This window comes from Vanacampus margaritifer, chromosome 7, assembly GCF_051991255.1.
Source record: "Vanacampus margaritifer isolate UIUO_Vmar chromosome 7, RoL_Vmar_1.0, whole genome shotgun sequence".
Taxonomy (NCBI): Eukaryota; Metazoa; Chordata; class Actinopteri; order Syngnathiformes; family Syngnathidae; genus Vanacampus; species Vanacampus margaritifer.
This window is the reverse complement of record NC_135438.1, coordinates 7,446,540-7,467,326: the sequence shown is the minus strand read 5'-3', so window position 1 is coordinate 7,467,326 and position 20,787 is coordinate 7,446,540. Positions and strand designations below refer to the sequence as shown.

Genomic DNA, 20,787 nt, shown 5'->3' with positions numbered 1-20,787 from the left:
CCTCCGGGCACAGTTTGAGTGAGGGGCTATAGAACAAGAAGAAGGAGGAGGAGGAGGAAGAGAAGGAGGAGGAGGAAGAGGAGGAACAGGAGAAGGAGAAGAAGAACAAGAAAAAGGAGTAGTACAAGAAGGCGAAGGAGAACAAGAAAAAGAAAAAGGAGGAGGAGGAGAAGAAGAAAGAGGAGGAGGAAAAGGAGGAGCAGGAGGAGGATGAGAAGAAGAAGGAACAACAAGAGGAGAAGGAGCAGCATGAGGAGGAGGAGGAGGAAAAGGAGGATGGAAAGAAGAAGGAGGAGAAGAAGAAGGAGGAGGAGGAGAAGAAGAACAAGAAGGAGGAGGTGGAGGAGGAGGAGAAGAATAAGAAGAACAAAAAGAAGGAGGAGGAGGAGGAGGAACAGGAGAAGGAGAAGAACAAGAAAAAGGAGGAGTAGGAGAAGGAGAACAAGAAAAAGAAGGAGGAGGAGGAGAAGAAGAACGAGGAGGAGGAAAAGGAGGAGCAGGAGGAGGATGAGAAGAAGAAGGAACAGCAAGAGGAGAAGGAGCAGCATCAGAAGGAGGAGGAGGAGGAAAAGGAGGAGGGAAAGAAGAAGAAGGAGGAGGAGGAGGAGAAGGAAAAGAAGGAGGAGGAGAAGGAGAAAGAAGAGGAGAAAAAGAAGATGAAGGAGGAAGAGAAGAAGAAGAAGGAGGGAAGGAAGAAGGAGGAGGAGAAGAAGAAGAAGAAGAAGAAGAAGGAGGCGGAGGAGGAGAAGAATAAGAAGGAGAAGAATAAGAAGAACAAGAAGGAGGAGGCGGAGAAGGTGGAGGTGGAGAAGGAGAACAAAAAGAGAAGAAGAAGAAGGAGGAGGAGGAGGCGGCGGAGGAGAAGAAGAAGGAGGTGACAAAGAAGAAGAACCAGAAGGAGGAGGCGTAGAAGGAGAAGAAGAAGAAGAAGAAAAAGGAGGATGAGGAAGAGGAGGATGAGTAGAAGAAGGCACATGACAGAACCTGACTTACTGTACACTAGCGGCGTCTGCGTCGCATTTAAAAACCAAAAGCGTTGACACACTTCCGCCAGGAAGCTCTTTCGAACCTCCCTCGTTCAGCACTCTGCCAGCAAATTCCGCGTAGACAAAGTGGGCACGACATTAGACACCATTTACTATATTTAGAAAAATCTTCCGCCTTCCCCCCCAGGAAGTATGTTGGCTCAGCTGATTGGCCACCTTCCAGGTTGTCTTTTTTTTTTTTTTTTCTTCCAAAGCAGGAAGCAACAGGGATGCTCAGGTCGGCCACCTTATCCTGGCACCTTAAGCGGCGTTTTTAGTTGCTGGCTGCATTAATACGGGCGTGTCTAAACATTTTCGACCGAGGGCCAAATAGAGAAAGATGGGAGGAAGAAGTGTGGACCAATTCAGTTTGTTTACAAAACGTACTGGATTAAAAACTATTCAGTATGCTCTAAGTTAGGGGTAGGCGAGTTAAAACCCGGCATAGCCAGTTCATAGCAAGAGTCCAGTAATATTTGTTGCATTACGTTTGTCATTTGTGTCTCTAATTAGTTAGTGAAAAGTGATAAACTTTTTTTTTTTTATGAATTTATTTCAATTGACTTATTGTACATAAAAACATTCTATGAAAAAAATTAATGAATCTGTTTTTTTTAATTTTAAAATTGGCTCTATTTTATTATTATTATTATTTTTTAAAGATATTCCATATTTTTCTAGTTATGACATTGGTAGTCACTTTTTGCTACAACTTTGATGAAGCGAATGAATGGAACCCCTTACACTGGCCAGGAAATAAGTCAGCTGTGTTCGCACCCACATCGGTGCAAACGCACCTTTCAACTTGCGCCTTGTTTACAAAAATGCCAAAAGAAAGAAAATTGCACCCATGCGCACAGTTAGACCGCATTTCGATTGAATTATAACTTTTTTTGTAACCACCATTTTATTTTATTTTATTTTTGCAGAAAATTCACATTGGACGTTTGTCAGCATTTATTGAAGAATTATTTGCGTTAAAAAAAAATTGGTATCTCGTCCATTTAGAGACACACCGTGCATGACACACTAAGAAAGAACCAGTCCTCCATCCTGGAGGATTGACGTCTCCCATCTGCCCTGAGACTTCTGTCTTCTCCTGTTCTGCCAGACTGGGCTGGATGGAGATATTAGAGGAGGGGGATGAAAAAAAAAAAAAGAAAAAGAAAATCTGGGCTGCTTTCTTCCTCTTGGCTCTCGCTCTCACTTCTGCTCTCTGTTTGCTGTGCACACAAATCTGTCGTTTTGCACAAATATTATTTCTGTCCTCAGAAAGCTCAGGGTTTGATTACATAACAGGGGCTTGCTTTTTGCCACAACTGCCTTTTTACAAACAAACAGCGCCTAAAATGTAGCGCGCACATTTCCAGGATCAGCATTGAAATCGTCCAGAAATTTGCATTACATGCATTGTGGTTTATTATTCTTGTAAAAAAAAAAAAATCTTGTAATATATTGGTGACATCATTTTCATAAATTATTTTGGGCATAATATCAAATTCTTGCAACAAATCACCACTATTTAATATAATATTACAATTTCATTCTTGTAAAATGTATGTAAATGTAATTTTTTTTTATCTCAGAAACCTTTTATCGCCATATTACAAGTTCATATCTTCTTAACATTATAAATATTTTCTGATAGTATTAAGAATTCAGTCAAGTAACATCACAACTTTTGTCTCATAATATTAAGACTGTAATCTTGCAACATTCTAACTTTTTTCAGCCTTTTCTTTTTTATTCCAACCTTGTTCTCATAAGAATTATATTGAATCCTAATACATTTTTTTCCCCATGCTATCAAACTTTTGACTTCATCCACATAACATTATAACTATTTTCTCATAATATTATGACAGTCTTCAAATAACATTACAACATCTCTCACATCGTTGAAACAATTTTCCTTTCTTTTCAAGTGTGGCTCTAAAACTCTTTTGTAAACTTTATATGTAAAAATGTATCCTGTTTTTGACCTGTGTGACCTTTCCAATGGATTTTCCTACTCAATTTTCAACCCACAATGCATTGCTCACTAGCAAAAATCCATCATTTTGGGTGATATTTGCAGTGTCGTATCCCTTTAACACAGTGAGATGCAACACATTGAAATATTTTTGTTTTTTTTGTTTACCTTTATTGTCTTTAATGTCCACGGCTGCCTGAGCCTCCAGCAGCAGAGAGATCATCTCCTTGTTGCCACTCAGAGCAGCGTGATGCAGAGGTGACAACCTTCACACACACACAGATGAAGTGAGAATTGTACATGTTAATACACACGTATGTGTAAAATCCGAGCAGAACTTGTAGCCGAGATCATTTTTGGCGTAAAACAGCTCCACCCCTCGGCTCAGTGTGTGTGTGAGAGAGAGAGGGTGGGGGTGCAAATGACCTACTTCCATTAATAAGCAATTGCTCTGCCCTGGAGCCTGGCATAGACACACACAGCGCATGCACGTGTGTGTGCGTGTAAATGTGTGTGAGTGCCTAATGGATCCCCCGCGATTATAAAGGCCGGGCCCTGGAGCCGAATCGACCAATCATCAGTCGTTAAACAAGCACTTGGGACCAATGATGTGATTCCAATCGGCGTGTTAAAAAAAAAATTAAAAAAAATCCAAAACCAAATGGAACACGATGACAAACCAAGCATGTGCGCACATAAAGATCAGCCAATCACAAAGTCTAAAAATAGACAAGAATCAAGAGTTGTGCATTGAAGGGAACGGTCACACATTAGTTAAAAAAAATGTCCACTCATGCACTTAAGTACAGATCTGGCTAGTAGTAAGTAACACAAGATATTACTATGTACTATATTTATTTAACTTTTAGGATAAATTGTACTCCTTCGAGTAGATTAAATGCTGCATACTTTTTACTTTGTCTTTAGATTTTTTTGTGTAAACTCATTTGTTCCCAAAAACGTATAAATACGTTCTAAATATTACCATGGCCATTGGTCCCCAAAACGCTTTTTTTCATGCTAGAGCATACAGAAGGCTTTTAATGCAGCCACTGAACTGAAGAGAACGTTTGAAGCAATGGTAGTTATTAAAAAAAAACGGCCAGCAGGTGGCAGCAGAGTATAAGAGATCAACCAGGGCCATGTTGCAATAAGCTCTTACCCCCACTGTTTTAAACAGATTTGTGAATAATGATGAAACTTAGCTATATTCTAATGCTAATTGCTGCAAAACGGAAACAGACAGCAATACAAAAAAATACTCGAATCTTTCATTTGGTAGGTTCCATGTTTTTATAGCAATAGAAAACAATATTCTGTGGGCCTTGCAAAATCTGTCAAAATCCAGTAAAACAGCCGGGAGCGAAGGGGGTTGCTTCAGTGAAAATGGCTGCGAGTGAACGAGTTAAGAAGAAAGGCTGCTTTTATTCTGTTACACTGAGATACAAATAAAAGTAGCAGCTAGCAAACAGAATGTATAAATTCCAACTATTTGTTTTGGTTCCTCTCAGAGAGCCTTGATAAATGACTTCTCCTTACCCATCTGCATCCTGGATGTTGACGTTCACCCGCTTAGCTGCTCCAAGGAGCTCTGAAACACAAGGAGACTTATTTAAAAAAATATATATATATTCAAACCTTTGAAAAAAAAAAACACTCTAGGGATTCATGTATTCTCCAATTTACATATTTCTTTATTCCCTACAGGTTTCCGGCACGCTGCACCACTTTTATGCCCTCAGAGCGCTGCAAAACGTTGACGGTGGTTCCTCCAGAGAGAGAGAGAGGGGGGGGGGGGGGGTGAGCTTTTTGCTCAGGACAACTGACCAATTGAATGGAAGCACAATGTCACACTGAGGCTGCGAAAGAGCTTACGGAGTCACCGCTGCTTCTGAATGACAACTACTTGCTGGATAGAATGTCAAGGCCAAATATTAAAGAGTGACGCAGTAAAGTGAAGAGCAGCTATTCTGTCATCGATCAATGTGGGAATGCTGAAGCGGTACAGTGTTCAGTAACCCGGATGTTGCAGATTCGAATCCCACCTCCGACCGTACATTGCAAATACTCTACTGTATATCCATGGCGGTGATGCTGATTGACATACATGAACCAGGGTTTTTCCTGTCGACAAAATTCAGAGGCGGCCACCTTAATTTGCTTGCCACCTCCAGCCTGAGCCACTGATGTCGCTCAACACAGCGCCCCAGCTTTTTAAACCCTGCTTGGACCACATTTTAGTACATTCGATGGTTTGACACCAACTGACAAGAAATAGATTATAATTTCTCTGATATGATTAAATCCCACTTTAGACAGATTGCAGTTCAAGTTTTCTTTTTATTAATTCATCATTTAACTACAATTAAAACATTTGTAATTTTCACATAATTTATCTTTCCATTTACTTCATTCGTATATGTATTCAAATCTTAGCATTCAGCTAATTGCATTCAGCTTTTCAGCATTCCCACGCAATTTCTGCTGAAATTGCTAATGCGGTTTAGCCTATACAGTGGGAGTCAACAGAGAAGTACAAACGGCATAGCTTAGCCTTGAGTCTGTTAGCTTAATGCTAATGCTGACACATAACGGCAAACCAATTACCTACCTTATCATCCATTGATATTGAAACACAAACAGTGCAGTGACACATTTAATATAGGATACAATTTTCAAATCGCAAAAGCTGTTGAAAAAAAAGAAGATTCAATTTGGTGGGTTTTGTTTTAATGACGCCTCAAAAAACTGAACAGTACTTTTGTTGTTGTAAAACACCCACAAACGACGAAAATGTGCTTTATAGATAATCACTAGTGTAATAAGTTTACGTTTCACAAACTATTTGCGCACTTCTACTTCTAAATTGAAATAATCTTGTCAAGTTTTCGCTATTTTGTGACACTCTTAGTAGTAGATTTATTTAACATGACAAACCCTTTGAGTCATCAAAAGCTGCCAAATTTCCAACAATCTGCAACGTTGATGAGCTTCTTTATTGTTTTGATACGAAGTGATCTCATCTTAAAAAAAGGCTCAATGCTGCCATCTGCTGGCCATGGTTAATGTTTTTCTTGACTTTTCTATACCAGAGCTGGCTAAAACCTTTCTCCACCAATCTCATATAATAAAAAAAAATTTAGTTGACGACAATTCCCGTCAATGGCGCTTAAAGAGTCAAAATAGGCAGTTCACGTTTACATATGATTGTTTCATGAAAAAGTTGAAGCGATAAAGCCGCAGATTTATTTGCATTGTTGTTGTGATCTGATTTATGATTTACTGCCACACTTGTTCGGTAGAATTTTGTGAAGTCGTTGTAGTGAACGCTTAAAAGATTGCAAGTCAGTGTTTAGCACGTTAGCAATGCTAATTGAAGTAGATACATAATGCGTTTCATATTAATTCATGGTTCATTTGCCTTATCTTAGTGTAAGATTAACCTTGCGCTATTTTGTATAATAAATCTGATATCTGATAGATTCATACTTATTGCTTGTGTTTGTAAAAAAAAAAAATACCCAAGAATAGAACCTAGAATCACAATCACAATACTAAGGAAAAAGAAATCGCTTATTATAATTCAAATTCTGCTTATCATATCCTAAAGTCAAGGATTAAAAAAAAAAGTGTTTTCCAATTTGGTGGTGGTGAGCGCGGCAGATGTGGGTTGATCTTTGCAAAAAAGCGCAGCGTGAGTTCGTGCGTGAGCTATTTGTTTTTACCGCATATACGTTCCAAATGTTTGACGCCGTGACGTGCTTGAGTGTGCGTGTGGCGATAACCTTGATCTTTGAAAGCACATAAGAAGGATGAAGACACCAAACTGCAGCAAAAAAAAAAAGCGCTCACGCACACAAACGGTGCTTGCTTTGCTTCCCTGCTTCTACTTTTTTTTTTTTTTTTTTTGTCAAACCCTCATAATCCATGCACCAGGCCGTAATCTGAGGCTGTTCTGTAATCCGGGCAAAAGCTTTCCCCCCCAACCCCCCTTCTCCCTGCATCCCTATCTGCACTTCATCCCTTCATCCTGCGCTCACACTCTAATTTCCTCTGTAATTTGCTAAAGAGTGGCGGCTGATTGGTGCTTGTGCAGCTCTGTTTACACTCCGCAGATGACAAGCATGCGTGTGTGTGTGTGTGTTTGCACCCACCCGGCTGCCATCGCTCTTGGATTAAATGCACACACACACACACACACACACACAAAAGAGCCGTCCCATCCCCCCCCCCAGTGGACTGTCAGATGAATCAATGAGTGCAGATATCTGTGTCAGCGTCAGACTGTCAGTTGGTCACATGAACTGCAGCAGCCAGCACCCGCCACGCTGATGATCTTTTCCCCAATAGGTTGCTGTCGGGGCATCGCACTCTGCCTCGAACCCAAATGCAAATCCATGATGATTCATATTCTTTTTAGCCATATGAGAAGGGGGAATTGCTGTCAGTGTGATGCAATGCAGTTGTGCATCATTTCGATGGCTGTGGGGGGGAGAGGTGAAGACAGATGTAATAAGATGGAAATGGGATAAGATAAGCATTTACGATACCATTGAGAGACCGGAAATATTTTTTTACATTAAATAAATAACTGTTTTATTCATTGTATTAATCTACAATTTTTAAGAATTGTTTCAACAATATTTATTTAGCGACAATAAATGGTTGATTTTCATTGTAAATAAAAAAATATTTGTAAATGACAACATTTAAAATTTTATATAATGGTTTAATTATTTGTTAATTGCAAAAAATATATATATTTAAAAAATCTAAAATGTAAAAAATATATTTAAAAATAGCTTTACTTTATTAACTACTTACTTCATTAATTATAATCAAATTAATGAATGTGAATGAATTATTGCATCGCTAAAATAAACTATTTTATTTATTACATTAATTTACCTACTATTCTTAAAATGTGTTAATTCATGTTGAATTAATTTAACTTATTAAATAACTAGTAAATCAATTGATTATAAATAAATTCAATAACAATATTAGTAATTAAACTATTGTACTTTTTTTTAATTAAATAAGCGGATCATTTATGTACATATGTAACATACACAAAAAGTACTTTTTTTAAAATTTTATTTTAATTATGCAAATTTTAAATATTGTCTTAAATAACAGGTAAACTAATTATAATTTAACAAATAAAATTAAAACACAATGAATTCTAATGCCATTATTAAAACAAACAATGTTATTCATTTAATTTTTTCCCCTTAGAATTGTGAATTCAAAACATTTACCCATTTATTTTGCATTTATTATCTTGTTAAATACTTTGTGTGGTTATTTATTGTAAACAATAATAACAATAAATAAATATTAATATAATAAACCATTTAGCATATACATCCCTTAGTTTTATTTATTAAAAGACACATACTTTTTTTTTTTTAGCTAATAATATCTAATTATTACCATTACTTTCTTACAAATATTTTTAAAATAATACCTGGTTGATTAATTCTTAAATAGAATTTTAAATACTATTACATTATGAAAATTTCACAAATTTTCCATCCACATTTCCATCATCTTCTATTTTTTTATTTTTTTTAAACCTGTGACAATGTCTAATTTGAAAATCCAATGAGTAAACGTTTTCTCACTGCAAAATTAAATGTTGCGAGTGTACCCAATAAGTAACCGCTGAGTCATATATTATTGAGCGGTTTATGTAATTAATTACACATTTTCTCATCATCATAATCTGAGGGTTGTGCCGAGTTCAAAATTCTTATGTTAATTTTGGAGATGACGCTGCAACTGAGACTGTTCCCGTGGCAACCGCTCTTTGCATACGCATCTCGCATACGGTAGGCTGCTCGGCTATGATATGAGAGTGTGATATTCCCGCAACAAACTCATCTGGCGCCACAATGTCCTAGCGTGCTTCCGGCGTGAAATGATTCCCATTTCATTTGCATTCGATGCACGTGAGCTGCTGGCGGGCAACTTTTAGGAACGCGCTCTCAAGACCTCCCTCTTGAGAGGGGAAGTGGTGGGCAGCGAGCTTCTCCTGGGTTCTCATTATCAGGATTTCGCAAGTCCTGCCTGTTCGCACATTTGCACACGCGTGTAAAAAGTGAGTCGAGGCTCGCAAGGATTGAAAAGCAGGAAAAACATTTTTATTTTTTTTTACGTGTTAAATTAAACGTGCCAAGTGATTAAAATATTCACACGTTCATACGCTAACTCTAAAAACAGTGTTATCTTGTAGCAGGCTATTGAAAAGGAAGTTAAGTCAAAAATGTTCTTTAAAATAATGTTCTACGCACCCACACTAACGCTAAACTCGGCATTCTGATTAAATATTACATATGTGGAATATTTTGCCTTGTGCTGCCATTTGCTGTCGACTGAAAATGACGGTAGCCGTTTCTCAATTGGGGTCCTTGCCTGTTTTTGCGTCTCGTGAATCGTTATCAGTCGAGGCCCGAGTACTGTTCCAAATGAAAGTACACGGAGTCCTCCTCAAGTTATGGCGCAATTCGAATTTCACCGTTAAAGTCGATATTTACATCAAAATACTTTGTACAGTAATTTGAAAAAACATAATTTGCGCGACCTGGAAGAGCCCGGAACCAATATTTCGTGTTTTCCGCACGGACATTCATTGCTGACGGACGGCAAATGTGACGCGCCTGATAGCGAGCCGACCTGCTCGATGGATGTACGTTGCTGAGGTAACAACACGACTTTAAAATTAATGAGAAAAAAAGCTACTACGGACGCCGTAAAGTCGAAACGACGTAACTCGAGGACTCCCAAGAACGCACGCAATAAACCCGATGCTGTTCTTGTCTGCTAGCTTAAACCAAGGACGGATGAGTTGGAACATATAAAATGGCCGCCTCCCCTGAGATAGATTAAAAAACGGGTGAATTTTCCTGCTTAATTCATATTACTTGTGGGGGCGCATAAAACATATTGTAAAAAAAATAAATAATAATAATCTTTTGACTTGACTGTTGACTTGAAAATGGACACTTTCAATGTTTGTATTTACTCTGTCCAATTGAAATTGAGATTTCAATTTTGGATTCTCACAATCATAAAATTAAAAACATCCTAAACAAAAAAAAAAGTGTGCCAAATAGCACTGCACCTTAAAACGCCCCCATTGACCGGCTAGCAAAAATTAGCATTATACGTTACAGGAGGGTTTCACTTTCAAATAACAAATATGTACACATAAACATTGTATTAACAAACACACAGACAAATAATATCACAAATAATATCACAGGGATATATTCTTCATAAATAATCTGTGGGAAAACAAGTTATAGTAATACAGTTCTTCTTCTATTCTTTTTATCATAACATAAGTGTGTATCTGCATGCTTGCACCGCACCACAGTGCCCCTTAGAGGATAAGGCGTGCACAGCGGCAACAGCGGGTATTTTTTATCTTTATTTTTTTTAATTGCTATTATTTAAATATATTATTATTTTTCTTATTAATCATGTCTTTTTTTGGTTGTTCTTTTAAATTACTGTATGTTTAAAGTATTTGAAATCAATGAATAATCATGTTTATTAATCATGATTTTATTATCAATCAAAATAGTCAGGAGTATTTTTTTTTTTTTTACAACCTCCCAGCCCTACATTAGATGAAATTATTTTTTTATCTGCCTATTTCTGAATGAATGTCCATCCCGCTGTTAAGTAAAAGTTTCTCTCCAGCTGTCTAAAATACTGTCATACAGAAACACTTGTTGCTAGGAAGTAGAGTTAACACAGTAAGGTAAGCAGAGCTGCATAGATTCTGCAAACCCTCATATCGTTATTGTTGTAAATATTAAGGGACCAAATAAAGCAGTTCTTATTAACCAATAAATATTTTTTAGATGAATGGGTTATCGGAATCAGTATTAAAAAAAAAAATCCATATCGGTCGGGCGCTAGTAACGACTTGACTCGCTAACCGATATTAATTTTCCTGACCGCAGAACAAGAAAATGTCTTGCTCCTCTCTGATGAAGGCGAAGCGTCGCAGTGATCCTCCAGCAGCGAGGCCTGTTCAATTATTCAAACGTAAATCCGCTCTCCCGTCGCGTCGCACACCTTCCATCACTCACCCTTTAACCTCTCGTCGTGACTTCCTGCCTTTTTACCTCCCTTTCGCCATACTCGCTCGCCCTTCCTCTCCTCACCCTCTCTCTCTCTCTCTTTCTCAGTCGGCGCACACAGTGGACTGAACACTCAGAGCTGATTTGTCCTGGCATTTGAGGAGAAGCGTTTTCCTTCGCCGTGGCACTGCTGGCTGAGAGGAGAGCAGAGGAGAGAGGGGACCGTTGGGGCCGAAACAAAAGGGGGGCAAAATAGCAGGAAGGAGACGCAATTAAAAGGAGCAAAGAGGAGGAAAGGAGGACCAGTTGAGAGGAGGCCAAACGGGCGAGGCGGCTTAAAGGCTGCAAGACTGTAATTGAAATCTAATTATCACCTCCAGTCTCAGCTGACGCCCCGTCAACAACTCTCGGGCACGTGCGCGCCGGCGTCGTCACGTGCGCTCACGCCATCATCACACTATTACCATTAACATCTGGCGTCTTTACACACCAATAATCCTCCTGTCCCGAGAGCGGTGGAGGACCTTCATGCACTTGCACCTCGCTCACACACGCCACACAGCAACACAGTGGTGCTTTGAGATACAAAGTTTAATTCATTCCGGAACCACGCTCATAACTAAAAACTAGAGCCAATTAATCGTCCATATTAGCTGTTCTAAAATCGGTTGAAATTTTTTTTTACCAGATTTTTTTTTCCACACATTGCAACTCAAGGCAAAGATAATGACATTCATTTCAAGCATTTGCCCGCAAAAAAAAATAAATAAAAATTTTGCCGATTTTTTTTTGGTCGTAAGGTTAAATTGCCCACTGAATGACAACGTAAACAAAGTACAATCTGTTTATAATTAAAACTCATACATTGAAAAGAAATAATAATCCCCCCCCCCCCCAAAAAAAAAACACTGATATACCTTTTTTTTTGCCGGACAAATGATTATAAACAGTCAAATGTTCTTCCTAATTCATTCTTTCTGTAAGGGACAAATAAATAAGAATTTGTCATTACATTTAAAAAAAAAAAATAAATCGGCCAATTAATCTGTTATCGAAATTTTATATTGCCAAATATCGGAGTCTACCGCCCCAAAATTCTTATCAATCGGGCCCTACGAAAAACCCAACATTCGTATCTCAAATTATACTCCCCCATTGAAATGAATGAAAATGGCATTAATCTGTTCCAGTCCCCCCCAAAAAAATGAAATTATGTGTGTTTTTATGGAGGAAAAACAGCAATCAGGTAATAAAATAATTAAATATAATGTAAATAATTAAACAGTTAGTGTACAGTATAATGATTGAATGCTGCAACCCAATTCAGCATCATTATGCTAACATTAGCATTTCAATGGCATTTGCCATTATATGTTAGCATACAGCAGCTGTGCTTAAATCAAGGCACAAAAATCATAATTGTAAGTCACTTGTATCTCAGGGCACCGCTGTACACGCGCGCACACACACGTACACACACACACACGTGCACGCACACGCGTACACACAAATAGCACATTTTAGCATTTCACCTGCGTGGATGAGTAGAGAAGTCCACACAAATACCAGGTAAGATGCCCATAAGGATCATGCTGCACAAACATAGAATGACAAGAGCATTCGCACACTCACGCACACACACTGTCCCATCATCCCCACCCTAGTCCACACACACACAAGTCCAATCGTCCCCTCCATCCTACCGACACACACACACACACACACATAATCTGTGTGTGCAGTTTAAGCAGAAACCCCAGCAATCCTCGCACGCCTGCAACGTCATCACTATGATTGCTGACGTCACAACATGCATACACACATCTCCTTGAACCCCGCACCACCCATCACCTGCTTCCTCTCAAACAACACACACACACACACACACACACACACGCACACACACAAACGTGTAGCCGAGCTATTACTTATCCGTTCATGTAAAAATGATTCAAGTGCAATTTATGACCACACGTGCAACATCACACTCACAAATCACAAACATTTCAGATTCAAACGAGACCTGGCTTGTGTGTGTCAGAGGGACGTCGGGCAAATACTCACTGGCTTTCCCTGGCCGAGGTCTCTGCAGGAGGCGCTGAACTGTCAGCAAGTCCTCGGTCTTGACGGCCTGGAGCAGCTCCTGGTCCTTCCCCATGTCCTTCCCTCCGCGTCCCGCCGCTCGCCTCCGCCGTTAATCCGCTGCTACATCCCGCCGCCGCTCGGGGCCTCCCTCTGGAGCAGAGGCGCGCGGGGCGGGGGGTGGGTAGCAAGGTGCAGCCCAGGGGATACGGATGCTCCAATTCGGGGGCACGAGCGCTCCGCCGCCGCCACCGGTTCCGGTCCGCGTCTGGCGTCCCTTTGAGCGTTTGCGACAATTCCGCCTCGCGCGCGTGAGTGGATTTCACCGGCTGGACACGGCGGTGGAGCTCTCGAGCGCCCTCCTCCTCCTCCTCCTCCTCCCTCCCCGCTCACGTGTCACGCACGCGCAGGGGGAGGGCGCGCTCCCGCTGGCGCCAAAAGATGGACAGGCACGCGCACGTCGTGAACACGCGTCATTTTCCTTTTGAAATGAATTAAAAAAACGTTTTTTTTTTTAAATGTGTGTGTTTTTAAGTAGTCAACTCTACAATAGTGTATTTCCTTAAAAATAGATTAAATACAATGTTAAGAATTAAACCGTTTTTGCTGCACATTGTGCTGCTCCTGTTGTACACGCATTGGCCACCTGGGGGCAGTGCAGACACAGGATAAAGAAAATATGAATAGTTTTGCTTTATCTGTCTCCATATGTGGCTCCTGTTATGTTGCAGGTCAAATTGACCCGTTTGGGGGTCAATAGTTTTTTTTTGCATAGTTATGTGAGATTTATTGCTTAAATATTGCAGCGGGTCACATTGACCCATGAACATGATTAAGGAACAAACACAACAGGAGGGTTAAAAGGTTCTAAACACCGCAAAACTGATACTATTCGTTAGCCCACCTATGACATTTTGCATTGTTTGTTAGCATTAAGCTAATCTGACTTTCATAAGGAAAAGCATGTAGTTGTTTTACAACACATAATGTATTATTTAGTTTGACAGAAGTAGCAAAAAAAACTGCTTGAGGCCACTTAATGGTTCCTTCCAACCAATATTTTCTATGCACCACAAAACAACCCAGAAATGACCCCAAAAAAATATATATATACTGTATATATATACTGTATAGTAGTTCCCCTCTTCATGCACCAAAATTGTGTTTTCCTGCCCCCTAGTGGAGACAATGACTGAAGCTTTTTTTTCCCCTGAGTGAAACGATAGTATTGTACATTAACTATACTTTTTAACTTCTTGTATACAAATGAGTTAGGTCTCTCGTGCCCAACCCGTCAAGTGTGAAATTAAACAGACAAATACAACTTTGACCTGCATGTTTCTGAAAATCTGTCACTGAACAAGCTTGATTTCCTTTTAATTGTCCGCATGTTTCTTTGCTGCACGACTGGGTGAAGATCTCATGCCACATTTTTTTATAGGAACCTGATTTGAAAGGCAAAAGGTAGGCAGAGCTGCATTGAGTTTTATTGACTATACAGATGGTGACAAAAGTGCGCTGCAATTTTCCATCCTTGGGATATTTTGATGGAAGCATGTCAAAACCACGTTATAAAGACACCCAGGAAATTGTATTAAATCGTGAAAAAATGCTTTCCCGTTAATGCTCGACTGTGTCGCTGAACAGGATAAAAAAAACAAACATGGAGGTCTTCAAATACTTAGAAAGTGTACAAACTGTATCTGTATTATTGCACATTATATTGACTAAATTGTTTATTTTACTTTTGTCGTTTTTTGTATCATATCATGATAACATCTTACTTCCTACCGTGAAGACATTGTACAATGACATTTTGATGTGTTTACACGGCTAGGGATTACTGCAGCACATTTTAAGTTCATCCTTACGCCATCCTTGTACAAAAGGCGTTTGCTGGAGCGGAGAGACAAACTCTCCCAGGTTAGCTTAGCGCTAGCTAGCGGCTACAAGAGACCATGGATTGAATTAAAAGTATAACAAAAGCGGGGGGGGTTACACTAGTATATGCTAATGGCCAATGTACGCTAACCTTTTTTGTTTCAAATCACGTACCTTAACCTCCAGGATTCCTAGCCAACAGTAGAAAAAAGGGCGATTTAGTTTGGTCTCATTTGAAATCCATCAACGTTGCTACTAGCCATAACCTAGCTAGCGCTAAAATAGTTCCTCTCTCTGGTCTGACGTTCAAGTTTGTAAACTCCATTTTGTTTGTTGCTAGCACGTTAGCCGGCCAAAATTTCCCGTAACTTTCCGGACGTGGCCTCAAAAGGAACTTTCACACGCGTCCCCACTTAAGATATGTCACATGTACGGAGACGTAAGGGCCATTTATTTCGTCCCCTCGCGACAGTGAGACAAAATTCTGATCCGCCGCTTGTTTTCAACGGCCATTTCGTGACTCGATTCGAGCCACCACCCATTTGTGCGAAGCTCGATATTATAAATATGTACTGTAAATGTTGCAATCCCGCTATATAGCACAAGGATAGGCATGAACGTAGTCTTTGACCTCACGACTGAGTCCCGCTAAGTCTTTTATGTTCTCCGCCCCGTACGTGCGCACCAGAGCCCTCCTGCAGATCTGCTTGAGCCGCTCGGGCCGCTGCCAGCGATACGGCGAGGTCAGTTTGCCCGACTGGCCGCAGTAGTAAGTCAGCAGATGGAAGAGGGAGGCGAAAGTCTTTTGGCTCCCGCAGAGGCCGAAGAGCAACTTCCTGAGCAGCACGCGGACGCTCGTCGGCCCGTCGTCGCTGCGGTAACTCAGGGTGAAGAAGACGTCCGGCTGCCCGCTGTCTCTGGGGAGACGACATTCAGTCAGTCGCCGGCATGTCGCTCGCGTGGATAGTTTTCACGCCAGGTGCAACTCATTTTTTTATCAATTCAAAAAATGGATGATGGGAAATGGAATTCCAGTTACTTTTTTTGGGGGGGGTTCTACGTATTTAGATGATACTATCTTGATCCAGACTGGAGTTACCTGATGAGGAAGGTTCCCAGTGACGCCCTCCTGAGGATTTCGTGCGCCTCCTCCATGTTCATGGCTCCCCAGTAGTAGGAGCTGTGCTGGAGCTGCTGGTGAGTGCGCTTCACCAGTTTGTACTCTTCCGGGCCGCTGAACGGACGCAGGTGAGTGGGCAAGTTGGCGGTCTCCGCTCCACTCCACTGCGCGTACAGTCGACAAAACAACATGGACACATATTGCGCAATGAAATGTCGAGTTACAATTTTGGCATATACATTTGAACATTTCAGAAAGTGAGATTCTGAGTTAGCTTGTACGTTAGCATAAGTGAATGCTATTTTATATGTCATTTTTTTTTCTAATCTCACTTTTTTCTTTTCGTCTTTATTGCTCTTTTACTACTACTGTAACTCACTCACTAGTGGGGTTTCCATTAGGGGTGGGAATCTTTGAATGTCTCACGATTCGATTCAATTCCGATTTTTGGGCCTGCGATTCGATTCAGAAACGATTTTCGATTAAGAGCGATCTTTGATTCAAAATGATTTGATTGACAATGATTTTTGTTTCAATCTATAGATGTGCAAGGAATTGTAATGATCTACTCCAGTCTGACTCGCTAATGCTAATTAGCGCGCTACTTGCGTAACTTTTATCACTCAAAAGAACGGCTCCACACTGCAAAAAAACAACTTTTATTGGAATAACTTGATCGTGACTTTTTCTTTCTACTCTCTAATGTGGCTACAACTTAACAGTGTATTAGACCGCGTGGAACCACACTGCCCCTAAGTGGCCAAATTGGGTACAACATGACCAGCGCTCCAAATAAAGGCACTCACATACAAAGGCAAGACAGTATAAAATAATATAAATAAAATCGATTTTGGGACATTTAAAATCAATTCTGAATCGTACTAAATGAGAATCGATTTTTGGGCACACCCCTAGTTTCCATCCACCCATTTTTATTCGAATTTTCAAGAAATGCGAAAATAAAACTGAATGGAAACGGTACACATTCAAAAAAGGGCCCAAAATTGGCAAAAAAAAGTTATTACGCTTTTGAAGGGTATCGAAAAAAGGAAAAGGCGAATTTTGGCTATGGAAACAGGTTTTGCGAATAAATAAATGCGTAAATAGTCACTTTTCGTACATGATAAAGAATATTTACTGTGAGTATTGTCCTATTATCTTTTTTCAGTTGCAACTATTGATGCTAACTGTTAGCATGTTAATGGTGTTTTCCATTACGTTAGCATTAAGCTAGCAGCACATTTCTAAAAGGTTCTGTTTGTATCTTGAAAAACTCCTAAGCCGGCTCACTCATATCTCAAGGCACCATTTTAGTTTTATGTTTTTAATGTTGCAAAGTTATTTTAGTTAACGAAAACTAACAAAAATGTCTAAAATAATTTTAATAAATCATTAACGAAAAATAAAAACAAAAATATTTTTTATAAAAGCACTTTAAAAAAAAACACACTACATTTAAGAACTAAAACTTTTTTTTTAAGTAATAAAAGAGCCGCCCTCAAAACTAATTACATAATAATAATAATACTACATCTCAAAATGAAAAATAATTAACTGTAATGAAAATTCCCAGACTATAATAACCTTGTAATTTTGTAGTCATGTTATTAGATAAATATTGCGTTGGGGCTGCTCCAGATTATATACGTGGCAAAATTGTGCGATGTTATCCTATGTATTGATACTTTCTATTTCTATGATTGTGAAAGTGGTGGTGTTAAGAATTAAATCCGGTTAAGTGCACACTAAAGGTCCAAGTGCCAACTGCAACCACCGCCCGCTATCTGTTTCTTGTAATCTTGTGATTTCCTCTCATAGTTTAAAACTGCTACTCTACTTCCTACTAAACTAAAAATAGTATTTCATGTTTTCCCCACGCAAGTTGAACAGGTACTGTACTTAAAAGTGGTATTTAAAAGCGAAACTAGCATATTTCCAAGTGCCTGCCCTGCCCTTAATGCAGTGTAATGACAGAAGAAACGAGCGCCAAGTACCTGACACCAGGTTTCAAGTTGTTCGTCGGACAGGTAAAGACAGTGCAGGTGACTCCAGTGCAGCGTCTCCTCTGCAGCGTTCTGGTTCTGTTCTGCCCTCTGGACTTGTTGAGGTGCGGCGGACTCCTCTGGAACTTGACTTGGATTCTCTTGTTTTGCATTTTTTTTCTTTATTATTGTTCTGTTCAGCTTGTCTCTGATCATCCTATTAGAGGGAAACCTCCACTGGACGATCACATTTTGCACCATTTCCTCCGCCGCTGACAGAACGTCGGTTCTGGGCGCAATCAGCTGCTGGGTCCACTTTGTGTCACCATAGTGCTTCTAGACCGCATTGGATGAGGAGAGCTGGCGGCTTGCGGATTTGATCCCTTGTTTGAATGAAGGTGAAAAAGCACTGAAACGTGAGAAAGTTCATGAGCTCATGGGTTTTCCGTGTTTTTAAGTACTTTCAATGCACTCACATGACAAAGAAATAGACAAAACAACAGCATAAATTTTCAATGTATATTGAACTATCCCATATAAAATGGCAGTTTTAGTCAACTCAAAATCAGTCATATTCAAAAACATTGGACTGTCTTTGCTTTTAAAAACTATCACTGAGAATATCATCATATCTAACTAATGTGATTACTAAGTTAACGCATAAATAATGTTGAAGAGTTCAAATTTCATGAACAAATAATTGTATCATGACCAAATGAAAAGTAACTCATATTAGAGCATACCACAAATGTCTTTGTTATAGCAGAAGATGTTATCTGTCGGAGTCATGTGCATACACAATGAACTACTAAAAAAAATATATATATATATATATATATTTTTTTTTTGGGGGGGGGGGGGGATTAAAAAAAAGCGGAATTCCGTGAATTAGCGGAAAAATCACATCCCTGAATCATACATGTGGAAATCTTTACAACAGACCCAACAAAAAAGTTGCACAGGTGGCAATTGCACTTACATTACATCCATGCAAATTTGGGTAAACACTTTCACATTACAGGCAAGTCGTTCAGTATAGTGTTGTTCTTCATCATCATCAAATCATCCAACAAGACATAAACAAACGCACAGAATTTAATTTAAAGAAACGTGCAGGACTAAACATTGTGCATGTTATCCTTTCCTCGCCAAAAAATAAAAATAAAAAATAATGATGAAAATAATAATAACGAAGAATTGTGTACTTACTAGAGGTGCAGACGGCTGTTACAGTTTGCAGCTCGACCCTAATGGAATCATGTTTTTGTTTCACTTTTTTTCTTGAAGAGCTACGATAAGAGGAGGCGTGTCACTTCTATCGCTCAGTTTATGCTAAATCACGTGACTTGCAGGTACTGCTGGAGCACTTACTTTCTCTTTCGTCGAGCTTTTATTGTGAAAAGCGTCTTATTTCGAAAGACAGGCACCGGAAACGCAAGGCGGGCGCTTGCTAGGCATGCAAGCTAGCTAGCTTGGTTGCTTCTTTAGCTACCCCGAGTCGGTATGTACTTTGTCCATCATTTGAGGGAAATTAGATCGTCACAGAGGCAATATTCACATTTACTTTACACCAAGGTAAAAGCATCAAAGTAAAGGGAAACGACGAATACAGAAGCAGCATTTGAGGGGGGTCACAAGTAAAATTAACATCAAGCTAAAAGATAGAAGAAATGGAGACAGGTTGTCATGACACGTCGAGGCAGCAGCGTGAAAAATAATAAAAGCATTAAAAAAATGTCACCTCATTTGCTTGACTGAAAGTAAACTAAAGCACATCCTGTTCATAAGTAAATAGTAGTAAAAACAAATGTATCATTTGATAATTTGGCACAATGAAAACAAAACTTGCGATTATGAAAAAAAAAACTTATTTCTAGAACATATTTTTTTTCTTCAACGAAGCATACTTAAGTACAAGAGGTAAAAAATAAAATAAAATAAAAAACAGCGTACAGTAACAGCAGTGGTTCTCCAACTGTGGTACTGCTACCTACCGCTAGGTACACTATTTATTTTTATTATTTTTTTTTTTACTTATGTGCGATACATTTGAATTTAATCATTTTAAGTCGTTTGATATTCATATAAGCATAGTATTATTGTTTAAATTGTGCATAATGTAACAGGGACTTATAAAAATATTGAATATACTGTATATATTTAGGAATCTGTCTTATTTTTGATGAATGATATCCCACCAAATCAATATATATTTTGTTGTGTTGTGTGATTAACGGAGGTGTAAACTATTTAAAAAAAAAACGTTTTTTTAATACCTTCTCTCTATACTGTGGATCATATTACAGTTCACTGTATATGAATCTCTTGCTTGGTGGATGGACCAAAGACTCATTAACAATACATATTAATTTAGCCCCAGAATATTATTACTGTATCTGCCGAAAATCACACCCCAGACACACAAAATCACGGCCACCCAAAGACACCAGCTGTACCGCAATAACAGGCTTTTTTCGCATGCGAAAAATACCAGAGCGAAATTGAACTGAGTTCGGTTCGCCACTTTCACTTTTGAACCATAAACAAATGACACCCTGTTTCCGAATTGTTTCGCTTTGTCGGGAAGATAGCCATCTACTCACCCACCATGACTCCAGCTTTGAATAAC

At 39.2% G+C, this 20,787-nt stretch overlaps 2 protein-coding genes across 8 annotated transcripts in view; both read right to left on the bottom strand.

The window, feature by feature from the left end:
• Nucleotides 1-13,590, bottom strand: part of LOC144055047 (caskin-1) — a 40,836-nt gene extending 27,246 nt beyond the window's left edge. For 2 of the 5 annotated variants that reach the window (XM_077570660.1, XM_077570662.1), the window contains exons 1-3: nucleotides 13,158-13,590; nucleotides 4,537-4,588; nucleotides 3,166-3,263 (exon numbers count right to left, since the gene is read on the bottom strand). In XM_077570660.1, the coding sequence (XP_077426786.1) occupies nucleotides 3,166-3,263; nucleotides 4,537-4,588; nucleotides 13,158-13,251 (244 nt within the window). In that variant the 5' untranslated portion in view covers nucleotides 13,252-13,590. The remainder of the gene's footprint in view (nucleotides 1-3,165; nucleotides 3,264-4,536; nucleotides 4,589-13,157) is intronic. The other 3 variants (XM_077570659.1, XM_077570661.1, XM_077570663.1) reach the window with 2 other exon arrangements.
• Nucleotides 13,591-14,640: 1,050 nt separating this feature from the next.
• Nucleotides 14,641-20,780, bottom strand: LOC144054729 (suppressor of cytokine signaling 1-like). Of its 3 annotated transcripts, XM_077569970.1 has the most exons (5): nucleotides 19,530-20,775; nucleotides 19,368-19,447; nucleotides 18,171-18,567; nucleotides 16,156-16,340; nucleotides 14,641-15,973 (listed from the first exon to the last, which is right to left on the bottom strand). In XM_077569970.1, the coding sequence occupies exons 3-5, from the start codon at nucleotides 18,417-18,419 to the stop codon at nucleotides 15,649-15,651; spliced, it is 759 nt and encodes a 252-aa protein (XP_077426096.1). In that variant the 5' UTR covers nucleotides 18,420-18,567; nucleotides 19,368-19,447; nucleotides 19,530-20,775; the 3' UTR covers nucleotides 14,641-15,648. The 3 variants fall into 3 exon arrangements, with proteins under 3 accessions (XP_077426096.1, XP_077426098.1, XP_077426097.1); XM_077569972.1 differs by lacking the exon at nucleotides 19,368-19,447 and having other exon boundaries at nucleotides 20,762-20,780; XM_077569971.1 differs by having other exon boundaries at nucleotides 18,171-18,541; nucleotides 19,368-20,775.
• Nucleotides 20,781-20,787: the final 7 nt, after the last annotated feature.